Genomic DNA, 22,582 nt, shown 5'->3' with positions numbered 1-22,582 from the left:
GCTGAGTGCTCGCTAAGGTCAGAGCACTGTACTAAGCGCTTGGGAGAGTACAACATATCAGAGTCGGCAGACACGTTCCCTGCCCGCAAGGAACCTCCGGTCTTGGGGGAGGAGGGAACTCGGGGGGCGACTAAAGGGGGGGCGGCGTTTGTTGTGGTAGCGGACTCTCCCAGCCGCTTAGTACAGTGCTCTGCACACAGTAAGCGCTCAATAAATACGACCGAATGAATGAATGAGGCTCCCACTTCTCCCTCCTCTTTCTCCCTCCCTTCTTCCACCTCTTTTTCCTAACCCGCCCCCTTCCTCCAAATCCTTTCGGGATCGGCTCTCCCCAGTACCCAAATGATTAATTAATTAAGAGGCCGGGGATGCTAATTCAACTAGTCGGGAGAAGGGACAGCGTGAGATTTTTAACTCGACGACTTCGACCCCTTGGAAGGCACCAACCGGGATGAGAATCAACTGAAATCCAACAGTCTCTCCTCAGACATCAAACTTCCTTCCCCCAGTGTCTTAATGGCTAACCGACCTCCTCTTTATTGTATATAGGGAACTTTCTTAATAAGTAACTCTAACAAGCTCCCGACTCCAGGGGACTCGAAGGAATTTACCAATTTCTGTCTCCTCGCTGTCTCCTTGTGCACCAGGGCGTTTTATTAGCCTTTCAGGCTGGCTGCAGGAGGACAGTGAGGTCTCTGAGACCCGGTGGCGGGGAGGCTTGAGGGGGCTTCGGGGGGAGGGGGCAAACCTACGCTCCGGGGGTCGAGGGGCGCTGCGTTAGCGGAGCTGAATGTCCCTAGCCGGAAGGGTAGCCGGCGGCGGAGATGGCCAGGGAAACCGAAAATCCTAGAAGGTTCTGGGACTCAGCGATGGGCCTGGGTTCTGGCCGTGGAGGTGGTGGGGCTGGTGTCCCCCCATCCCGGTTTGGGGGCCGGTGACCCCCGGTTCCCGCTGTGGGGGCGAAGCCATTTTCTCCGCCGCAGCCGCGGGGTGGATTCCGGCCTCGCTCTCCCCGGCGGCTCTGACCAGACAGAGGGAATCCAAGAGGAGCGGGAAGGCTCCCAAAGAGGGACCTGTTGCAGTGACCCATCTGCCCCCGCCGACCCCTCCCCGGTGGCCCTGCCCTCTTCTCGCCCCAACACCCTGAAAGGCGGGTGCCCGATCCTCGCTTTGGGGTGACGCCGCACAATGGCGGACACATCGCCTCAGCGCCCGCTCCGAGGTCTCGGGAAGGTGGCAGAATTCTCGTCTTCCTGACGGGAGCTAGGCATCCCCCACCCACCGGCCTCCTTCAGCCTCTCCCGTTAGCCTCTCTCTCTCTCAGCCTTTCCCCCTCAGCCTCCCTCACCTTTCCCTCCTCAGGATCGGCTGCGAAAACGGTCGGGTAGGGCTCAGAGGGAGAAAATCCTCCCGGTGAAACAGATTCCTCGGAGGTCATCTTGTCTATCCCCCTGCCTCCACGCAAAGCAGCACCTAAACCGCCTCAGAGGCCGGCGGGAAATCACCCCGACTTTCCCATTCCGGAAAGCCACACTACCAGGGGTCCTTTTATTGTGTCTAACTCGAATCCCTCCCGCTGTCATCTCCCTTCTGCGCCCAGTAGCGCCGGTGGCTGAGTAAGCAACGATCTCTCGTTCTCCGATCACTCTCTGCGGTGCAAAAGCACACTTGGGGGTAGCTGAGGGTGTGTTTATGCACATGTGTGTGTACACACGTGTATTCGCAAGGACAAGTGGAAGCTGTGGAATAGATGCTCACTCAGCCCCGTCCCAGTGCTCACGGCCACGCTGTAACCACCCCCGGTGACCCCGAACCCTCCCGGTGACCCCGTAACTCTTTTTGGACTGTGAGCTCGCTGTGGGCAGGCAATATTTCTACCAATTTTGTGGGGAAGCAGCGTGGCCTAGCGAACAGAGCCCAGACCTGGGAGTCAGAAGGAACTGGGTTCTAATCCCCGCTCCGCCACTTGTCCGCTGTGGGACCTTGGGGAAGTCATTTCACTTCTCTGGGCTTCCGTTCCCTCCTCTGTAAAATGGGGATTGAGACTGTGAGCCCCGGGGGGGACAGGGGCTGTGTCCAACTGGTAACTACCCCATTGCTTAGAACAGTGTCTGGCACATAGCAAACGCATAAAAAAATACATTAAAAAACCCCACTCTGTTATACTGTACTCTCCTAAGGGCTTAGAACGGTGCTATATATACAGTAAGCGCTCAATAAATGCGATTGATTGTGACCCGGTAACCCACGGCAATCCTAAAACCCCACCCAGCGAGACTAAAGTGGCATCTACCATAATTCATTCAAACATATTTATCGGGCACTTACTGTGTGTGGAAAACTGTACTAAGCGCTTAGGAGAGGACAATACAACAATCGGCAGACACATTCCCTGCCCACGACGAGCTTACAGTCTAGAGGGGGAGACAGGCATGAATATAAATGAGTAAATGAGAGATACGGACGGAAGCGGTGCGGGGCCGGGAAGGGGGATGAAGAAAGGGAGCGGGTCGGAGCGACGCGGGAGCGGGAGAAGAGGAGGGTGCAGTCAGGGAAGGCCTCTTGGAGGAGATGAGCCTTCGATAAGGCTTTGAAGGAGGGAGAGTGACGGTCCGTCGGATAGGAGGAGGGAGGGCGTTCCGGGCCAGAGGCGGGACGGGGTCCAGGGGTCGGCCGTGGGATAGACGAGACGGAGGTACAGTGAGTAGGTTGGCGTTGGAGAAGCGAAGTGTGAGGGCTGGGTTGGAGTAGGAGAGTAGCGAGGTGAGGTAGGAGCGGGCGAGGTGTCTCCGTCCGTGTTGTTCGTGTGACTGTGTGCGTGACGGTGTGTCCGCTTGGGGAATACGCAGGGCATCCTGGATGTCCTCGTGGGGCAGGGTGTGCTTGGGAGCGCACGTGTGTGTGTGTGCTCACGCGCGTACAGGGAGGCAGGCGGCTCCCTTTCCTACCAAGGAAGGCATCCCCGTCCCTGTCTAACCTCAATCCTTCCTGCTGCAATTTCAGCCCATCTCCCCACAGGTCTGGTGGGCCCGACGGATCGATCGACCGTGGGCCCCGGCTGAGGCCCGTCGCGCCGGCCCAGGTGGGCATCGCTCGTACCCACGGGCCACCACCTCGGGAGGGTCCGGGGGTCCGGCCCGTCCCTGCTCAGAGAGGAAGGGTGGTGGAGGGGACCCTCAGGAGCAGGCCGCTGCTCCGCCGGGCGAGACGGCGGCCGGGGGGACCAGACTTGGGGAGGCTCCCCTTCCCCCCTTCCCGTACCCCGAGCCGGCTGGCCCGCGGGCACCGACCTCCCGGGGCTGGGCAGGGGGGGTGGAGGAGGAGGAGGAGGCGGAAACCCTCCCTCCCCAGTGACTATTTTGGTGAAACGCGGCTGACAAACGGGGAATTTATTTTTCTCACTTCGGCCTTCCCGAACAGGCCGCCTGTGTTCTGAGCTCTGAAAAAAAGGAAAAGCCCAAACACGAACACCCTGAACATGGTTCACCACCTACCCGCCTCCCCTCCTCTCCCTTCATCTCCCTCCCCCAGCTCTCCCCACTGCTCTCCCTTCTCCCTCTCCTCTGTCTCTCCCATCTCTTCCCCCCTCCTCCCCACTTCTCTCTCTTCTCCCTTCTCCTCCCCACTTTTCCTCTACCTTCTCTCTCCTCTCTCTTTCCTCTCCCTCCCTTCTCCCCTCACTCCCCTCTCCTCCCCACTATTCCGCTACGTTCTGTCTCTTCTCCCTCCCCTCCACATCTCCCCTCACTCTCCTCTCTCCTCCCTTCTCCTCCCCACTTTTCCTCTACCTTCTTTCTCTTCTCCCTCCCCTCTCTCTTCCTTCTCTCCACAGTGCTCCAGAGCTTAGAATAGTGCTTGGCACATAGTAAGTGCTTAACAAATACCACAATTATTATTATTACCTTCTCTCTCCTCTCCCTCCCCGCTGCCTCTCTCCCCTTCTCCTCCCCACTTTTTCTCTACCTCCTCTCTCTTATCCCTCCTCTCAGCCTTTCCCCTCACCTCTCCCTATCTTCCCCTCTTTTTCTCTACCTTCTCCCTCTTCTCCGCCTCTCCCCTTATTCCCCTCTCTTCTCCCTCTCCTCCTCACTTCTCCTCTAACTTCTCTCTCTTCTCCCTCCCCTCTCCCTTTCCTTTCCCTTCTCCTCCCCACTGCTTTACCTTCCCCTCTCCTCCCTCCCCTCTGCCTCTCCCCTCTCCTCCCCCTCTCCTTACTTCTCTACCTTCTCCCTCCTCTCCGCCTCTCCCTTCACCCTCCTCTCTTCTCCCTCTCCTCCCCATTTCTCCTCTACTTTCTCTCTCTTCCTTCCCTCTGCTTCTCCTCTTCCTTTCCTTCCCACTTTGGCCTCTACTTTCTCTCTCTTCTCCCTCCTCTCTGTCTCTTCCATCAAATCCCCTCTTCTCTTCCTCTCCACTTTGGCCTCTCCCGTCACCCTCTCTTCTCCCTCCTCTCCGCCTCTCCCTTCACCCTCCTCTCTTCTCCCTCTCCTCCCCACTTCTCCTCTACCTTCTCTCTCTCCTTCCCCTCTGCTACTCCTCTTCCTTTCCTCCCCACTTTGGCCTCTACTTTCTCTCTCTTCTCCCTCCTCTCTGCCTCTCCCATCAATTCCCCTCTTCTCTTCCTCTCCATTTTGGCCTCTACCTTCTCTCTCTCCTCCCTCCTCTCTGCCTCTCCCCTCACTCCCCTCTCCCCACTTTGGCCTCTACCTTTCCTCTCCTCTCCCCCATCCCTTTCCTCTCCCTCCGGTCTCCCCTCACTCTCCTCTTCTTCCCACTTCTCATCTTCCTTCTTTCTCTTCTCCTTTTCCTCTCCATCTCGTCTGCCTCTCCCCTCACTCCTCTCTCTTCTCCCATCTCTTGCTCACTTCTCCTCTACCTTTTCTCTCCTCTCCCTGGCTCCGCACCCCTCTGACCCCCAGGCCGGCCCCAATTTCCCTCCCACCCAACCCCTCAACATTCGGCCTGCTTTCCCCCTTTCTCCCTGCCCCTCTACCTCTCTGTCCTGCCTCAGGGTTCACAAGAGGCCTATGCCCCCCCCAGCCCACTCCCACCTCCAGGCCGGTGACCACCCTCCCATGGGGCGGTGGGCAGAGGGGACCTGGGGATTCATCCACTCATTCATTCTATCGCATTTATTGAGCGCTTCCTGGGTGCAGAGCAGCGAATTAAGCGCTTGGGAGAGGACAATACAATAAAGAGACGTATTCCCTCCGTAAATCTTGGGATACACTCGGGGAGTCTGAAAAGGGAAATAACATTGGCTCCCCTCTCTCACCCCCCTCCCTGCCTTTGAAACTACATTTGGCTACAGATGTGTTGGTGTGTCATGACACATTCTGAAGGAAATTAAGGTTGTAAATAACATCCCCCGTCCTCGCCCCCACCACTCCACTATCCCTGCCTGCTAGGATTGTACTTTCCAAGCGCTTAATACAGTGCTCTGCACACAGTAAGCACTCGATAAATACGATAGAATGAATGAATGCTTCGGGGTCTTTTGTTTCCTAAAACGACCGAGTTTATTCCTCCTTCTCCCCCTCCTCTCACTCCTCTCTTTCCTCTTTCTCCTCCTCTCCCCTTTGCCTTCTCCTTTCCCCATCTCCCTCCTCTCCCCGTGAAGAGAGCTTAGTTGAATGACCCTAATAATCATTAGGCCGGGGAAAGAAGAGAAGAGTGGTATTTGTTAAAGCAGGTATGACTCCGTGCCTCAGTTTCCTCACCTGTAAAACGGGAACAAAGTACCCATTCTCCTCTCCCTTTTAGACTGTGAGCCCCATGTGGGGCAGAGATTGCGTCCGACCTGATGATCTTGTATCGACTCCAGCGCTTAGTACAGTGCCTGGCACATAGTAAGCGCTTAGGAAATCTCATTATTATTATTATTATTATTATTATTATTACAGTCCTTGGCCCATAGTGAGCACTTAAGAAATACCACAATACTGATGAGGTGCCAAGCTCTGTGCTGAGTGCTGGGGTCGATATTAATAACATTAATGATAATGACGGTACTTTTCATTCATTCATTCGTTCTATGGTATTCATTGAGCGCTTACTGTGTGCAGAGCACTGTACTAAGCGCTTGGAAAGTACAATTCAGCAACAAATAGAGACAAACCCTGCCCACACCGGGCTCACAGTCTAGAAAGCGGGGAGGCGGACCTCAAAACAAGTAGACAGGCAAGTAAACAGTACTTGTTAGGCAACAGGCAGTCAACAGTACTTGTTAAGCACTTACTTTGTGCCAAGCTCTGGTCTAAGCACTGGGGTAGATACGAGTTAATCAGGTTGGACACAGTCCCCGTCCCACTTGGGGCTCACACTCGATACAACAGAAGCAGATCAAAGACAGTTCCACATCCCCCTCTAAGTTGGTTGTGGACAAGGAACGGATTTACCAATTCTGTCGTGTTGTCCTCTCCCAAGCGCTTCGTACAGTGCCCTGCACGCAATAAGCGCTCGATAAATTCCACCGATTGATCGACCGATGATCGATCCACCCTGAATCAGTGCTCTGACGCCTTGGGGCCATCGGAAAGTTCTTCCTGACATCTAACTGAAATCGCTCCTGCCTCGAAAGCAGCCCAGCCTCTCGCCCGAATCACATCCCCAGAAACCAGCGGCCTGTCGGCACCTTTTCCTTTTCATTTTGCTTTATGGTATTTAAGCGCCTACTACGTGCCAGGCGCTGTGGCGGACGCAAAGCTAATTAGATTGGACACTGTCCCCGTCCCGCATGAGGCTGCCAGTCCCCATTTTTTAGACGAGGGAAGTGAGGAGCAGAGAAGTTGAGTGACCCGCCCAAGATCGCCCAAGACGGGGCCGGGGATTAGAACCCAGGTCCTTCTGACTCCCAACGGGTTCTATCCACTAGGTCACGCTTTCTCAAGGAGGCGGCACGACGGTGATTAGGCCTCCCCTTCTCCACCACTGCACCCTGACCTTCCTCAGTCACCTCTTCTCCATGCCGACTGACCCCCGGGCTCCCCCCATGCCCAGCGAGAAAGCTCTCGTCCCCTCGATGCCCGGCACGGCGAGGTAGCCGAGTGGGCGGGAGAGGCCGGTGCCCCGGCTCTGGGCAGGGGGTCAGTTACCCTCTCGAGAGGGGCTGGGTGGGCATGTTCTGCTACATCGCGGGCGTATATCTGTGTGCATGCAAGTACGCGTGCGTATGAGAAAGCCATGAGAGACCCCCTTCCTCCTGGTGGTCCCCGCCCGCTCCGGAGGGTGACCTGCCAGGACGGGTGACCGAGGGGGAAGCTCCCGTCCGGGAGACACACCCTTTCTCGGCCCAGGCGGCCCTGGGGGCAGGGGCACGGGTGGCGTGACTTCTGTGGAGGCCCTAAAGAACCTAGGATTCTTGACTTGGGTCGGGGAACGGCAGCGAGAAGGAGTTGAATGAGACTCAAGGATGGGCTCCCCCGTTGTCCAGAGGCCCCAGCCTCGGGACAGGAGGCCGAGGCGGGGTTGTGGGGGTCTCCCGGCCTGGACGGGTCTTGGAGAAGAGGAGACGCGTCCATCCACGCTGGACGGAGGGAGGCAGGAAGCCCCCCGAGGGGGGGGTCCCACCCATCTGTCCCCCACTTGGGTGCACTCAATCCCGTCTCTTGCTCCCCGGAGTGATGGGAAGAGGGCAGCCCAGGACCCCACCCTACGGGCTCCGCTTGGTGGACGGTCCCCGGCCCCGGGCACGCCTGCTGGACACCGTGTCCCCCTGCCCCCTCTGGGCTCTGAGCTGGGAAAATCAGTCACTCAGTTGTGCTTATAGGGCACCTACTCCGCAGAGCACCATGCTAAGCGCTCGGGAGAGGACAATACAACAGTAAACGGACACATTCCCTGTCCACAACAAGCTCACCAAGCTTTGCCCTCTGGGACGACGTCCCCCAACCCTCCCCAAGCCGGCCCCGGCAGTATGGCGTAGTGGGTAGAGCGTGGGTCTGGGAGCCGGAAGGTCTGCTATGCGACCTTGGGCAAGTCGCCTCACTTCTCTGTGCCTCAGTTGCCTCATCTGTAAAATGGGGATCGAGACTGTGAGCCTCACGTGGGACAGGGACTGTGTCCAACCTGATTTACTTGAAAACCCCCCCAGTGCTCAGGTCAGTGCCTGGCACACAGTAAGCGCTTAACAAATACCATGATTATTATTATTATCTTTCACCGTCGATCCCAGTACCACGGACCTTCCCCGGACTGCGCCCTTGGAAATCTCCACCTCAGACTCGGCCGCATTTCAGGATCCCCCATTCCCCCAAGCAAGCGACACGGGCCAGAGAATCCGCATGACCCTCCGGCTCCGGGAGGGCCTCAGCAGACCCCTGTGGGCCATCCCTTCGAGGGGGGTCTCACCCTTCCCGTCCCCCCCCGTCCCCCTGCCGCTGAGCCCCTCTCGGGGTCATCCAGGCCATCCCACCGTCCACGGACCCCCAGAAGAAGAAGACAGGCCAGCCTCCCTCTGCCACACACCTGAGCCCCTCACAAGCCCGCCCTGGCCTCTGGACCGGAATTTGTTAAGCGCTTACCATGTGCCAGGCACTGTACTAAGCTTCGGGCGCCTAACCAGCGCTCGAGTCCGGGGCTGGCAGGAACGGAGCCTTATGGCTCACCTGTGCGTCCGCCAGCTGTGCCACCCACCAGAGACGGGTCCGCCGGCCGGCGACCCCCGGACCTCAACGGGGACCGGCCGCACCTGCGACGCCCCCCGACATCGTCGCGGCAACACGCCTGAGCTCTTCCTAAAACAGCCTCGGGGATAAGAAGGGGCGTTTACCAGCCCGCCCGGCCCTGCCCACCGGCTCGGCCCCGCAGGAAGGTGAGGACGGCCGTGGATAGGAACGCGGCCTCCTCGCCGGCCCGGGCCGGCTACCAGATGAGCCCCGGGGTGGCCCGTAGCCAGGGCCGCCACCGCAGGGACAGCGCGGGGGTGTCGAGGCTCAGTTGATCCACGCGACACCATCTCCAAAGTCAACGAGATCGGACTGGGGGCACAAAAGCTTACGCTCACGCAACCGCCCGCCTTCGCGGTCACCTCCGGCGGAAGCCCACCGCCACGGCCCCCACCTGGACCGCCTCCTCCACCCGGACCCACCGCCACGGCCCCCCCGCCCCCAAGCCTCCCTCTCTGCTCGAGAGCCCCCGGCCCCAAACCCGGCCGGCTTTGGCCGACCCGTTGCGGCTACTTCTGGGGCGGACGTGGGGGCGTCCCCTATTTCCAGAAAGCCAAAGCCCCTCACCCCAGGTCAGACAGCCCCAGACGGATCGATCCGTCGGGACTACGGAGCAGCGTGGCTCAGTGGAAATAGCCCGGGCTTGGGAGTCAGAGGTCGTAGGTTCTAATCCCGCCTCCGCCACTTGTCAGCGGGGTGACTCTGGGCTGGTCGCTTCAATTCTCTGGGCCTCAGTGACCTCCTCCTCCTCATTATTATTATTAACAATAAGTACGGTCGAATGAACGAATGACTCCGGAGAGGGGGAGCGGGCCGGGGAGCTCAGGGCCTGGACCCCCACCGCCTCGCACTCAGATCTCAGGGGGCGGTCCGGTTCGGCCGCCTCCACCCCGTCCCGGGGGGCGACGGGACTAATCTGATAGGGGCGGGGGGAGTCCCCCATAAGACTGCCAGCTCCTGGAGGGTGGGGAATCACATCTTCTACCTCTACTGCCTTCTTCTAAGCGCTCAGTACGGTGCCAAGCGCTCAGTCAATAATAATAACGATGGTATTTGTTAAGCGCTTACTATGGGCCGAGCGCCGTTCTAAACGCCGGGGTGGATGCGAGGTCATCAGATGGTCCCCCGTGGAGCTCACGGTCTTCATCCCCATTTTCCAGATGAGGCCACTTGAGGCCCGGCGAAGCGAAGCGACCGGCCCGAGGTCACCCAGCAGCCAAGCGGCGGAGCCGGGATTGGGACCCGCGCCCCCTGACTCCCCAGCCCGGGCTCTCCCCACTAGGCCACGCCGCTTTCTCGGGCGCTAACCGTGTGCGGGGCACTGTACTAAGCGCTCGGACAGGACAACTGGGCAGCGAATAGGGACAGTGCGGCGGTCCACGTCCCCGGGGGTCCCGGGGTCGGGGCGGGGGGGCTCAGGAGGTCCTTCTGGGGGGAGAGGACCCCTCCCCACCTCCCTCCCCCCCCCCATTCCCGAGCTACTCACCAGCGCGGACACGGAGCTGAGCACGGAAAAGCAGAGGAAGACGCCCAGGCCCGGGACGGCCAGAGACGAGCCCATAGCCGGGGAGCTAGACCCGCGTCCCGGGATGCTGAGGATGGGGAGGGGGGGGGACACACAGTCAGAATTAAAAGAGAAAAAAAAAAGGGGGGGGGGGAGAGGGAAAAATCAAAAACTTCTTCGACCGGGGGAGGTGAGCGGGTGGAGCCGGTCCCGGGCCCCCTCCGCCTCCTCCTGGCAGGCCTCTCGCCCCATTTGGGGCGGGGGGCTCGGGGTGGGGGGTTCCGATCCCTCTTTGCTACCTCGAGGAGGAGAAATCACATCCACATGTCAAAAGTGCCCCCCCACCCCCACCCCCACCCCCAGCCCCCCTTTATGGAGACGTTGGGTTCGTGGCTTCGTCCCACGCCAGGGGGGAGGGGCGGGGGGCTGGGGGGAGGGGCGTGGGGGGGGGGGCGTGGGGGGACCGTAAAGCCGCCGGTTTATTTTTAGATCGGGTAATTTTATCTTTTCCAGGTTTCTAGGGGAGGGGGCCGCGGAGAAGAGGAGAACTCAAAAGGAGGAGGAGGGCCGGGTGGGGAGGGGGCGACCCTAAAACCTCTTTTTTTAAAAAAAAAATCTATTTTTTGACCCAAGGCAAACAACGGAGGGAGGGGGTGTCGTTTAACTCTGCAGTGACATTGAAAGCGACCGTAGGCAACGCCCCCCACCCCCGGCCCTGGCCCGGGGAGAGACCCCCCCTCCCCCCGCGCCCCCATCCTCAGAAATCTTTGCAAGTTTGAAACCGGGGTACCGCCGCGCCCCCCCCTCCGCCTTCCCCCTCCCCCAGGGACCCCTCTCTCTCCACCCCCACCCCCGGCAGATCCAGGTCCCTCCCTGGAAGGGCCGGCGCGACCCCCTCCCCAATTCGATCGCTTTTACTTACTCCTCCCCGGTCCTGGCTTTTCCATCGGCCCCGGCGCCCCCCGGGACTCCGGGGGGGCTTCATTGGACGCCCCTGAGCTCGCCGAGGCTGCTCCCCCCCACCCCCAAAAACCCAAGACCCCACCCCCCACCCCGGGCCCGACGCCCCCTCCCCACCCCACCCCCCCCAAATCTCCCTCTCCTCTGGGCCGCTGCTGGGCTCCTCCCGCTGAGTTTGTTTACAGGGAGAGGGAGGAGGGGGGCTTCAGGGGAGGGTGGGAGGGGGCTGCACACCGGGAGGAGCTGGAGCAGGGGGTGGGGGGGGTGTGTGTGAGTGTGTATTTGGGAAGGGGGGGGGGTCCCCTCCCTCCGCAGCATCCGCCCACCGACCCGAGCCAGAGAGCAGAACCGCACAGCCCCGGAATGAAGAAGGAAGGGGAGGGAGGATGGAGGGGAGGATGGAGGGGAGGGGGAGGGAGGATGGGGGGGGCAGGACACCCCCCCTCCCCCCAAGCCCCCCCCCCTCCACCCCGGAGCTGTGGCTTCTCGTTTTCATTCATAAAGTCGGTAGAGAGAGAGGATTTCCCCCTCCCCACAACGCCCTGGCCCAGATGGGGCTCTGGAAAGGGGGGTGGGGGCGTCTCTCCCGGAGGTCCAGCTCAGGGACGACCCCCGGGTGGGAGGGATGGGGTCCACACACCCCCGCCCGGGGCAGGACCCCCCCACGGCAGGGGAGGAGCCCGCCTTGGATTTACTGAACTCCTCCAGATTCTTCCCCGCTTCTGGGGATGCGGGGACGGTCCTTATTTCTTTATTTGGGGTGAATGGGCGTGGGGGTGGGCTCCGATCTCCCCCCCACACACTAATTATACTATACAGCCCCTCGGGCTTCTGAATAGGTGCCTTCAGCTAATTTTATGAAAAGGATCTCTCTCTCCTGCAGCAGAGAGTTTCCTGTTGGGGGAAAAAAAAAAGTCTCTCCCACTCCCCTTTTTTTTTCTCTCGCTTCCCTTTTCCCTCTCCCCCATCCCTTGTCTTCCCCTCTTCCTGCTCTTCCCGTCTCCCTCTTCCTTCCTTTCTTCCCTCCTCTCGTCTCCCGGTCCATCCCGTGTGGCAGGGGTGAGGGAGGATGGGGGGGAGGGCTTGGAATAGCGGGACGGGGGGAGGCAGGTATTAAGTAGCCCCGGGATCTCTCTCTTTTATTGGTCATCGTGGGTGCCCACGTGACCGGGGGAGGGGGGGGGGTCGGCCTCGAAGTAGCCAATGTCCCCCCCCCCATCTCAAGAGTGGGACCCCCTCCCTTTCCCTCCCCCTCCCCTCCCTCTCCCCCTTCCCCCTTCCCCCTTCTGCGCTCCCGTTTGCAGGCCCAGCGCGTCTTCGGGACGGAGTCGGCAGGGTTGGGGCGGGGTCCGGGCCGGGCCGGGGGGGAGGTGGGGGAGGGATGGGGGAGGAGCTGGGGGGGGAGGAGGAGATGGAGGAGGATGGGGATGAGGGGAGGAGGGGGAGAAGGAGAGGAGGGGAGAAAAGGAAGAGGAGGGGGAGAAGAGGAGGAGGGAGAGGAGGGGAGGAGGGAGAGGAGGGGAGAAGGAGACGAGGGGAGAAAGGGGAGAGAAGGGGAGGAGGGAGAGAAAGAGGAGGGGGAGAAGGAGAAGAGGGGAAAAGGGGAAGAGAGAGAGAAGAGGAAGGGGGAGAAGGAAAGGAGGGGAGAAAGGGAAGAGGAAGGGGAGGGGAGGAGGGAGAGAAGGGGAGGAGGGGACAAGGGGAAAAGAGGGAGAAAGAGGGGAGGGGGAGAAGGGGAAGAGAAAGAGAGGAGGGGAAGAAGGGGAAGAGGAGGAGGAAGAGGAAGGGGAGAGGGAGAGAAGGGGGAGAAGGAGAAGAGGGAGAGAAAGGCAAGAGGAGGGGTAAGAGGGAGAGGAGGGGGAGCAGGAGAAGAGGAGGGGGAGGAGGAAAAGAGGGGAAGAAGGGGAAGAGGAGGAGGAAGAGGGAGAGGAGGGAGAGAAGAAAAGGAGAGGGAGCAGGGGAAGAAGAGGAGGAGAAGGGAGAGAAGGAGAGGAGGGGGAGAAGGGGAAGAGGAAGGGGAGGAGGGGGAGAAAGGGGAAGAGGAGGAGGGAGGAAGGGGGAGGCCTCCTCCCCCGCCGGCCACATGGTCCCCACTTGAGCGGGCGAGGCGAGGGGGTCTGACGCCCCCCTTCCTCCCGCCCGCTTCGCGGGACGGGGCGGGGTCCGCCCCCCCCCCCCCCCCCGGCCGTCACCAAGCCGATCGAGGGCGCTTCCAGCCCACCAACCCACAAGGCCCGGGTGGGGCACCGCCCCCGGGGGGGCAGGGCGGGCTGGGAGGCCCACTGGCCTCCCGTGGGGGGCCGGGATAAAGGGGGGGCGGGGAGGGGGCGTCCCTAGAGCGGGGGGAGAGGTAGGGATGCCGAGGGCCGCACCCCTCCCCATCCAAATGCCGTTCCCGGGCCTCTTCTCCACTAGCATATTTTCGGGTTTAATAGCTGCAGATGATGGGTGATCTCTGAGCTGGATGTTTGTTCCAAGCCAGGAGGCCGGTAGGAAGGGGTGGGGGGCGGCCCCCCGGGCCCCGCTGGGTTTGTGGAGATGAGGCGGGCGGCCTCCTTTTGGCTAATTTTTATGGTATTCGTTAGGCGCTCACTACGTACCGGGCGCTCTACCACTACTAATAATGATGGTATCTGTGAAGCGCTCACTACGGGCCAAAGCACTGTTCTAAGCGCTGGGGGAGATGCCAGGGCATCAGGCCGGCCCACGTGGGGTTCACGGTCCGAATCCCCATTCGACAGATGAGGGAACTGAGGCACGGAGAAGATGAGTGTCCCGCCCAAGGTCGTGCAGCAGACACGTGGCGGAGCCGGAATTCGAATTCACGTCCTCCGACTCCCAAGCCCGGGCTCTTTCCACTGAGCCGCGCCGCCTCTCCGAGCTGGGGTAGATGGATACGAGCTGATCGGGTTGGAAACGGCTCACGGATTTGATCCCCGTTTTTCGGACGACGTGAGTGAGCACGGGAAACAGATGATAATGGTGATAGTAAATAACCGTGATAATCGTGGTACTTGTTAATGATAATAATGTCGGTATTGGTTAAGCGCTCACTATGCGCCCAGCACCGTTCTAAGCACTGGGGAGATACGGGGTCATCGGGTTGTCCCTCGTGAGGCTCCCGGTCTTCATCCCCATTTTCCAGATGAGGTCACTGAGGCCCAGAGAAGCGAAGTGACTCGCCCACGGTCACCCGGCTGACGAGTGGCAGAGCTGGGATTCGAACCCATGACTCTGACTCCCAAGCCCATATGTGCCAAGCGCCGTTCTAATGCCGGGGGTAGATACGGGTGAACCCGGTTGGACGCGGTCCCGGGCCCACACGGGGCTCACAGTCTTTATATCCATTTTTCAGATGAGGTCACTGAGAAGCGAAATGACTTGCCCAAGGTCACGCAGCAGACAAGTGGCTGAGCTGGGATTAGGGTTCAGGTCTCTCTGAACCCCAAGGCCTGGGGTCTAGCCATTAGACCGTCCTGCTTCTGCAGGGTGACGGAGGGCGATCGACGGCTGAGAAGCAGCGTGGCTCAGTGGAAAGATCACGGGCTTGGGGGGGGGTCGGGGTCATGGGTTCGAATCCCGCCTCTGCCACTTGACTGTGTCCAATCCGATTCGCTTCTGTCCACCCAGCGCTCAGAACAGTGCCCGGCACCCGGGAAGCACTTAACAAATACCAGAGTTGTTACTATTATTATTAATCCCGGCTCTGCCTTTTGCCTGTTGTGTAACCTTAGGCGAGTCACTTCACTTCTCTGTGCCTCAGTTACCTCATTTACCACGTGAGCCCCACGTGGGACAGGGACTGTGTCCAACCCCATTTGCTTGTATCCGCCCCACTGCTTAGTACAGTCCCTGGCACGTAGTAAGCGCTGAACAACTACCATCGTTGTCGTTATATTATTATTATTATTAATTTGTATCTACCCAGCTCTTGGCGTGGTACGTGGCAGGTAACCAGCGCTGAACAGAACGTCCGCCGGTTTTGTTCTCCCAAGCGATTAGTACAGTGCTCTGCACGTAGTAAGCGCTCGATCAATACAACCGATTGATTGGATAAAAAAATAAAGAGCGTATACCTCCACGCGCTAGCACGGACAATCCCTCTGGACCGTAAACTTGTCGTGGGCAGGGAACGGACCTACCGAATCTGTCACACTGTACTCTCCTAAGCGCTCGGAACAGTGCTCCGCACACAGTAAGCGTTCAATAAATACCATCATTCACTGGTCGTTCGGTGGATGTACACACATGCTGTACCTCAGTGGCGAGAGCCCGGGCTTGGGAGTCAGAGGTCATGGGTTTGAATCCCGGCTCGGCCACTTGGCAGCCGAGGGACTGTGGGCGAGTCACTTCACTTCTCTGGGCCTCAGTTCCCTCATCTGGAAAATGGGGATTAACTGTGAGCCTCACGTTGGATAGCCTGATTACCCTGTATCTACCCCAGTGCCTAGAACAGTGTTCTGCACATAGTAAGCGCTTAACAAATACCAACGTTATTATTACCCCCACAGGGCCAGGCAAGTGACCCGGGCTAAGGAGTAGAGCCAAGGGACCCCTAGCCATCGTCGTGCTGGAACCGTCCCCCCCGGCCCGCACCCCAAGACGGAGAAGGCAAAATGGAAATTCCCTCAACCGCCCCCCGCCCCCTCCTGCGCGGAACCCCGATCCTCAGCCTGTCAGGCCCTGCTGGCCGGCGCTGACCACTGGACCGTCCAGCCCGGGACTCTGTCGAGGTCCCTCGTTCCCACCCGTCTCTCCGAGGAAACCCCTCAAGTCCTTTCGGGTCGGGTGCTCGAGCAAGAGAGGTCTGGTCTTCGACCTGCCACCCCGAAAATGGATTTGGGGGGGTTGGGGGAAAGAAGGGGAGGGAAGAAGGGGACAGAGGAGGGGGAGAGAAGGGGAAGGAGGGTGGGATTTGGGATCCTCGGTGGATTCGATTCTCTCATCTGAGGCGGTCAGGGAGCGCCGGGGCTCTCACTAACAGCCAGGGATCTGTCTGCCTCAACGGACACCCTCATGGATTAAACAAATATGTACATAAGCTTGCGGTGCCCTCTGGAGAAGGGCTGTGCCCGGGGCCCCGGGAGCCTCGGCTGCAACCAAACCCCCACCCCACCTTCCAGCTCCCCCAGCCCCTGTCCCCCCCCAAACCCCCCCAGGGCCACAGAGCGACCCCCACAGTGCGGGGGTCACCCCTGTGGAGCACCCTGTTCTCAAATGCAACCCCTGGGCTATCATTTGCAAGCTTTTCTCTGGCATTCGTTAAGCGCCGGGCACTGTGCTAAGCGCTGGGGGAAGACAAGCTAATCAGGCTGGACACGGTTCGCATCCCACGTGGGGGCTCACGGTGCCTCAGTTTTTACGGGAGAGGGAACCGAGGCAAGGAGAAGCGAAGTGACTCGCCCGCTGTCACGCAGCAGACAAGTGGTGGAGCCGGGACTAGAATCCAGGTCCTCCCGACTCCCGGGCCCGTGCTCTAATAATAATAATGTTGGTATTTGTTAAGCGCTTACTATGTGCCGAGCGCTGTTCTAAGCGCTGGGGGAGATACGGGATCATCAGGCTGTTCCCACGTGAGGCTCACAGTTAATCCCCATTTGACAGATGAGGTCACTGAGGCCCAGAGAGGTGAAGTGACTTACAGTCACACAGCTGACAAGTGGCAGAGCCGGAATTCGAACCCATGACCACTTCAGCCACCAAGCCACGCTCCTTCTCGTTAGTCCACTTGGAGCTGATGGTTTCGGGGTGCTGCTCCCATCTCCCCGTCGCCCCGTTTCCCCCGTCAGTTCCCGGGCTCCTTGGGAAGATCTGTAGGATCGGGGTCAATCACAGCAGCTCTCTGGGGGTTTGTCGGGGGGATTTTGCGGGAAGCAGGGGGCTGGACCAGTTGACTTCCAGGGGTTCCCCTTGCCCCCCGCCCCCGGGCCCTTCTGGGCTTTTCCTCAGTCTGGGCTAATTATCGATCTTGACTGTGGTTCTCTCGGGTTGCCAGTCTGCCCAGGAGGTAGCCCGGATCAGGGGGTGGGGTCAGAGGTCGACTGCAGACCCCCTTTTCTCCCCACACCAACTAGGTCAGAAGACCCTCAGAGAAAGTGGGCACCGCGGAGGGTCCGGGAGTCAGAAGGACCTGGGTTCTCACCCCAGCTCGGCCACTTGTCTGCTGCGGGACCTTGGGCAACTCCCTTCGCTTCTCTGTGCCTCAGTTCCCTCATCTGTCAAATGGGGATTCAGACCACGAGCCCTCTGTTGGGACGGGGACCGCGTCCGACCCGATTAACCCGCATCTACCCCGACGCTTAGAACAGTTCCGGGCACATAGCGGTTAACAAATTCCGCAATTATCATGATCATTTAATTACGGGACCGTCAGATCGGACACGGGAGTCGGCCGAATTTCCTACGTCCCCTTGGAGGTTGGGGCTACGGACCCCCACCCTTCACTCCCTCGACTGGTGTCCGTGGCAAAGCCCCATCCGGGTCCTCTCTCTTCCGGACATACGGGGCTGGTCAAGGGGAGACCCCCAAGGTCTCGTTCATTCATTCGTTCACTCAATCGTGTTTATTAAGCGCTCACCGTGTGCCGAGCACTCTACTAAGCGCTTGGGAAAGTGCGATACGACAGTAAACAGTGACGTTCCCTGCCCCCAACGAGCTCACAGCCTAGAGAGGGGGGAGCCAGACATCAGAACAAGTAAATAAAATGGCAGATCTGGACATAAGCGCCGAGGGGCGAAGAGCAAAGGGAGCAAGTCGGGGCGCCGCAGAAGGGAGGGGGAGATGAGGAAAAGTGGGAAGGCCTCCGGGAGGAGACGGGTCTTCAATAAGTCTCCCGCTCCACCCCTCAAGGCTTCAAGGCCCCCTCCCAGCCACCTGCCACCTCCTCGAACCCCCTCCCCACCAGCCTGGCCGGGCACAGCCCCCGTTTAGGTGGAGCTGGTCCTTTCCTCCAACCCCCGACCCCGTCAGCCATTCTCAGTTCTCCCCATCCTCTCCAGCCCCGGTGTCTGTGGACGTTCTGGGACCGGGTTGGGGGTCGTTTTTGGCGGGTCAGCCCCCCAAATTCGAGCATCAGTAGGCGGAGGAGGGGTCTCCCCAAGCAGATGCAGAGCGCCTTGAAAGGGGGAGTCGTCAAAATCCTTCCCCCCAAAGCAACTGCCCAGAACTTCCCGGGCTCCGGTTTCTGACACCCCTTTGCCACCCGCTTTGGCTAAGACCTTTAGAGCCGAGAGGCGTTCTCCCCATCCTATGATAATCATAATAATGACGGTGTTCGTTAAGATCTTACTATGCGCCAAGCACCGTTCTAAGCCCTGGGGTAGATAGAAGGGGATCAGGTCGTCCCACGTGGGGCTCCCGGTCTTAGTCCCCATTTTAAGGACGGAGTAACTGAGGCACGGAGAAGTTTAGTGACTTGCCCGCGGTCACACGGCAGGCAACCACGGCGAGGAGGGGGGTCCAGAGAGCCGTGACCGGCCCCGGGGGTCACACGGCCAAACCGGGGGCGAAGTCAGGACTAGAGCTCGAGACTCATGGCTCCCTGGTCGGGGCCCCTTCCCGTCAGCCCCCGCCGACCTGAGCTAGGAGCGTCCTCGTCGTAATAATAAGTGTGGTGTTCGTTAAGCGCTCACTATGGGCCAAGCACTGTTTTAAGCAGTGGGGTGGATACAAGGTCATCAGGTTGGACCCGGTCCCACTAGAGACTTACAGTCTTAATCCCCATTTTCCAGAAGAAGGAACTGAGGCCCGGAGGAGTGAAGTGACTCGCCCAAGGTCACGCAGCAGACTCGCGGCGGAGCTGGGATCGGAAGGCACGACCGTCTGACTCCCAGGCCCGCGCTCTATCCGCTACTCCCTGCTGCTTCCGTTCCAAGCCCTGGGGTGGATACAAGGTAGTCAGGTCGGAGGCCCTCCCCGTCCCGCGTCATCCCCATTTCCCAGATGAGGGGACTGAGGCCCAGAGAAGTGAAGTGACCGGCCCGAGGTCACGCGGCGGCCACGTGGCGGAGCCGGGATTTGAACCCACGTCCTCCGACTCCCAAGCCCGGGCTCCGGTCACTAGGCCGCGCGACTCAGGGCCCGCTCCTTCACCCGCCGCCCCGGTGGACGCGTCCCCCGGACGGGAACCCCGAGGCCCGAGGGGAGGGCGAGAAGACCCTCCTTCGCTCCCCGAGACCCCCCCGGCCCCGTCGTCCCACCTTCCCCGCCGCTCACCTGCGGGGCGAGACGAGAGGCCGCCCCAGGATTCGGACCCGGGACCCATCTGACCAGGCCGGGCCGGGGATTCTGAGCGGTCGGTGCCCGGTCACCGGCCTCCGCTCCCGCGACTCGCTGACCCGAGGCCGGGGGCCCGGGGCCCGGGGGGGGTGGGGGGTGTTGGGGGAGGAAGGGAGCGGAAGGAGCCGGTGGGCCGAGGGCGGGAAGGGGGCAGCGGGGAGAGAGGGCGGGTTTTCACATTTTTAATTGTTTTTACAAAACACGACATCTGGCCTGGATTCTGCCCTCTCGATCCCCCTCGGGTCGGGGTCAGGCTGGCGCCGTGCCCACGGCATTCCACGCCGCCCGCGAGGGTGGCAGGGGTTTCTCCTCCTCCGCAGGCCCTCGAGTGTTCTCCCCGTCCTTCGGTCCCCCCGTTGGCTCGCCCGAGGATATCCACCCCGGCGCCGGGGAGGCGTGGGGCCTCCGAGGATATCGGGGGGCCCGAGGGGTGCGGTGGGCCCCCCTCCTTCTCCAGACCGGTCGCGGGCGGACCGGTCTGGGCGGAAGCCCCGGGGCCCGCTGAGTAATGATTCACACGGGAGCCGGACGCTTTCCGTCGTGCCAACGCCTCTCGGGCCGCGGGCTCGCCCGACCCGAACGGGCCGGCCAAGAGGGCTCCGGCCTGACCCTCCGGAGGCCCACGGGGGGAAGGGGGTCCCCGGGAACGGAAGGGACGCTTCGAGGGGCACCGGCGGTCACGGGGAGACGGGCAGGGCCTTCCCGCTTCCGGGACCGGCCGCGGCCCTGAGGGGAGCCAGGCCGGAGTTCAGCTCAGACGGCTGGCGGGCGGGAGGCGTCGGATCCCGGGGACCCCAGCCCCCTCGCCCCCAAACCGTCGACGCTGTTTATTGAGCGCCGTGGGCCGTCGGGGAAAGGTGGCCGCAGCCAGGTCGGTGGACACATTCCCTGCCCGCGTGGACCTTAAGGTCTAGAGAAGTGGAAAGAGCCCGGGCTTGGGAGTCAGAGGTCGTGCGTTCGAATTCTGCCACTTGTCAGCTGCGAGACTGTGGGCGAGTCGCTTCGCTTCTCTGGGCCTCGGTGACCTCATCTGGAAAATGGGGATTAACTGGGAGCCTCACGTGGGACAACCTCATTACCCTGTACTACCCCTGCGCTTAGAACAGTGCCCTGCACATAGGAAGCGCTTAACGGATACCAACATTATTATTATTATTATTAGAGGGGGAGACAGGCATTCAAAATAAATTAGGGATATGGACACAAGGGCCGTGGGGCTGAGGGCGGGGGGGACTATCAAACGCTCAGCGGGGGCAGATCCAACTTGTCTAGGTGCTGGCAGAAGGGAGAGGGAGTAGAGACGGCCGGGGCTTAATCAGGGAAGACCTCTTGGAGGAGGTGGGCTTTGACTCTATCTGTTGCCGAATTGTCCATTCCAAGCGCTTAGTACAGTGCTCTGCACGTAGTAGGCGCTCAATAAATACTAATGAATGAATTAAGGCCGTGAAGGTGGGGAGAGCCGGGGTCCGCCCGATGGAGGTTTGTAGGTGTGGTCCTTGCTGTGGAGGAGCTCACAGGCCTGCGTGTACTGAGCTCTGTACTGAACGTCGGGGCGAGTCCGGTAGACTAGAGGAGATACTCTCCGGTATTCCTGCCCTAGACAAGCTAATGGTCATTCGTTCGCTAGATCGTATTTATTGAGCGCTTCCTGTGTGCAGAGCACTGTGGCGAGCGCTTGGAAAGTACAACCGGGCAGCAGGTAGAGACCATCCCTGCCTGACGACGGGCTCACGGTCTAGAGAAGCAGCGCGGCTCAGTGGAAAGAGCCCGGGCTTGGGAGTCGGAGGGCATGAGTTCGAATCCCGGCTCTGCCACTTGTCAGCTGGGTGACCGAGGGCGAGTCGCTTCACTTCTCTGGGCCTCGGTGACCTCATCTGGAAAATGGGGATTAACTGTGAGCCTCATGTGGGACAATCTGATTACCCTGTATCTACCCCAGCGCTTAGAACAGTGCTCAGCACATAGTGGGCGCTTAACAAATACCAACGTTATTATTAAAAATGGGGATTAAAAACAATGTGAGCCGCATGTGGGACAATCTGATTACCCTGAGTCTAGAGGTTGTGGGTTCTAATCCCACCTCCTCCACTTGTCAGCCGTGTGACTTTGGGCCAGTTACTTAACCTCTCTGTGCCTCAGTTCCCTCATCTGTAAAATGGGGACGAAAACTGTGAGCCCCACGTGGGACAACCTGATTACCCTGTATCTCCCCCAGCGCTTAGAACAGTGCTCTGCACACAGTAAGCACATAACAAATACCAACATTATTATTATTATTACCCCAGAGCTTAGAACAGGGCTCTGCACACTGTAAGCGCATAACAAATACCAACATTATTATTATTATTATTATTACCCCAGAGCTTAGAACAGTGCTCTGCACCCTGTAAGCGCTTAACGAATAGCAACGTCATTATTAATATTACCCCAGAGCTTAGAACAGTGCTCTGCACACAGTAAGCGCTTAACGAATACCAACGTCATTATTATCATTACCCCAGAGCTTAGAACGGGGCTCTGCACCCAGTAAGCGCTTAACGAATACCAACATTATTATTATTATTATTACTCCAGAGCTCGCTTAACAAATACCAACATTATTATTATTATTATTACCCCAGAGCTTAGAACAGTGCTCTCCACAGAGTAAGGGCTTTTACAAATACCATAATTAATTATTATTATTAGAAGGGGGGAGGAGCAAAGCAAGTAGGCAGGCCTCCAAGCGGGAATCCCAGCAGCGGGGAGAAGGCAGGTCAAAGAAACCCATTTGACGGAAGAGAACGCGGAGGCCCGGAGAGGCAGAGCGACCCGCCCAAGTCATCGGGGAAGGAGCGGAGGAGTGGAAGGCCGGCGGCGGACCCGGGGGACCGGCCCCCACCCCCCAAATCCCCGACCTCGGCCCGCGGGGCAGCCCGGACCGGAGGACGGGAGGCCGCCGCTTAGTCTGGGGCCGGGCCCGGCCTGGCCCACACATGAGCTTTTGTATTTTTAGCTCTTCCTGCTGTGGGGTGGCGAGCGGGGTGGGGGGAGGAGAGAAAACTGCTTTGTCAGGGGCGGGCGCGGGGGGGGCCCGGGGGGCAGGAAGCGGGCCGCATCTGTTGCGTTTGGGTGCCGGATCAATCGATCCTCCGCCCTCCACAGACCACAAGAGGATGCTTGACCTCGAGGGGAG

The 22,582-nt window shown here is 59.9% G+C and overlaps 1 protein-coding gene across 5 annotated transcripts in view; it reads right to left on the bottom strand.

Moving 5' to 3' along the window:
- The window catches only part of PTH1R (parathyroid hormone 1 receptor), a 58,508-nt gene extending 39,060 nt beyond the window's left edge, over window positions 1-19,448 (bottom strand). For 2 of the 5 annotated variants that reach the window (XM_029077294.1, XM_029077298.1), the window contains exons 1-2: window positions 18,839-18,872; window positions 10,153-10,258 (exon numbers count right to left, since the gene is read on the bottom strand). In XM_029077294.1, coding sequence (XP_028933127.1) covers window positions 10,153-10,227 — 75 coding nt within the window. In that variant the 5' untranslated portion in view covers window positions 10,228-10,258; window positions 18,839-18,872. Of the gene's footprint in view, window positions 1-10,152; window positions 10,259-11,092; window positions 11,171-15,206; window positions 15,446-18,838; window positions 18,873-19,344 lie in introns of those variants that run through there. The other 3 variants (XM_029077297.1, XM_029077296.2, XM_029077295.2) reach the window with 3 other exon arrangements.
- Window positions 19,449-22,582: the final 3,134 nt, after the last annotated feature.

Source organism: Ornithorhynchus anatinus, chromosome 13, assembly GCF_004115215.2.
Source record: "Ornithorhynchus anatinus isolate Pmale09 chromosome 13, mOrnAna1.pri.v4, whole genome shotgun sequence".
NCBI lineage: Eukaryota > Metazoa > Chordata > Mammalia > Monotremata > Ornithorhynchidae > Ornithorhynchus > Ornithorhynchus anatinus.
Note: the sequence above shows the minus strand (reverse complement) of the source record. Positions and strands in the feature narration are given on the sequence as shown.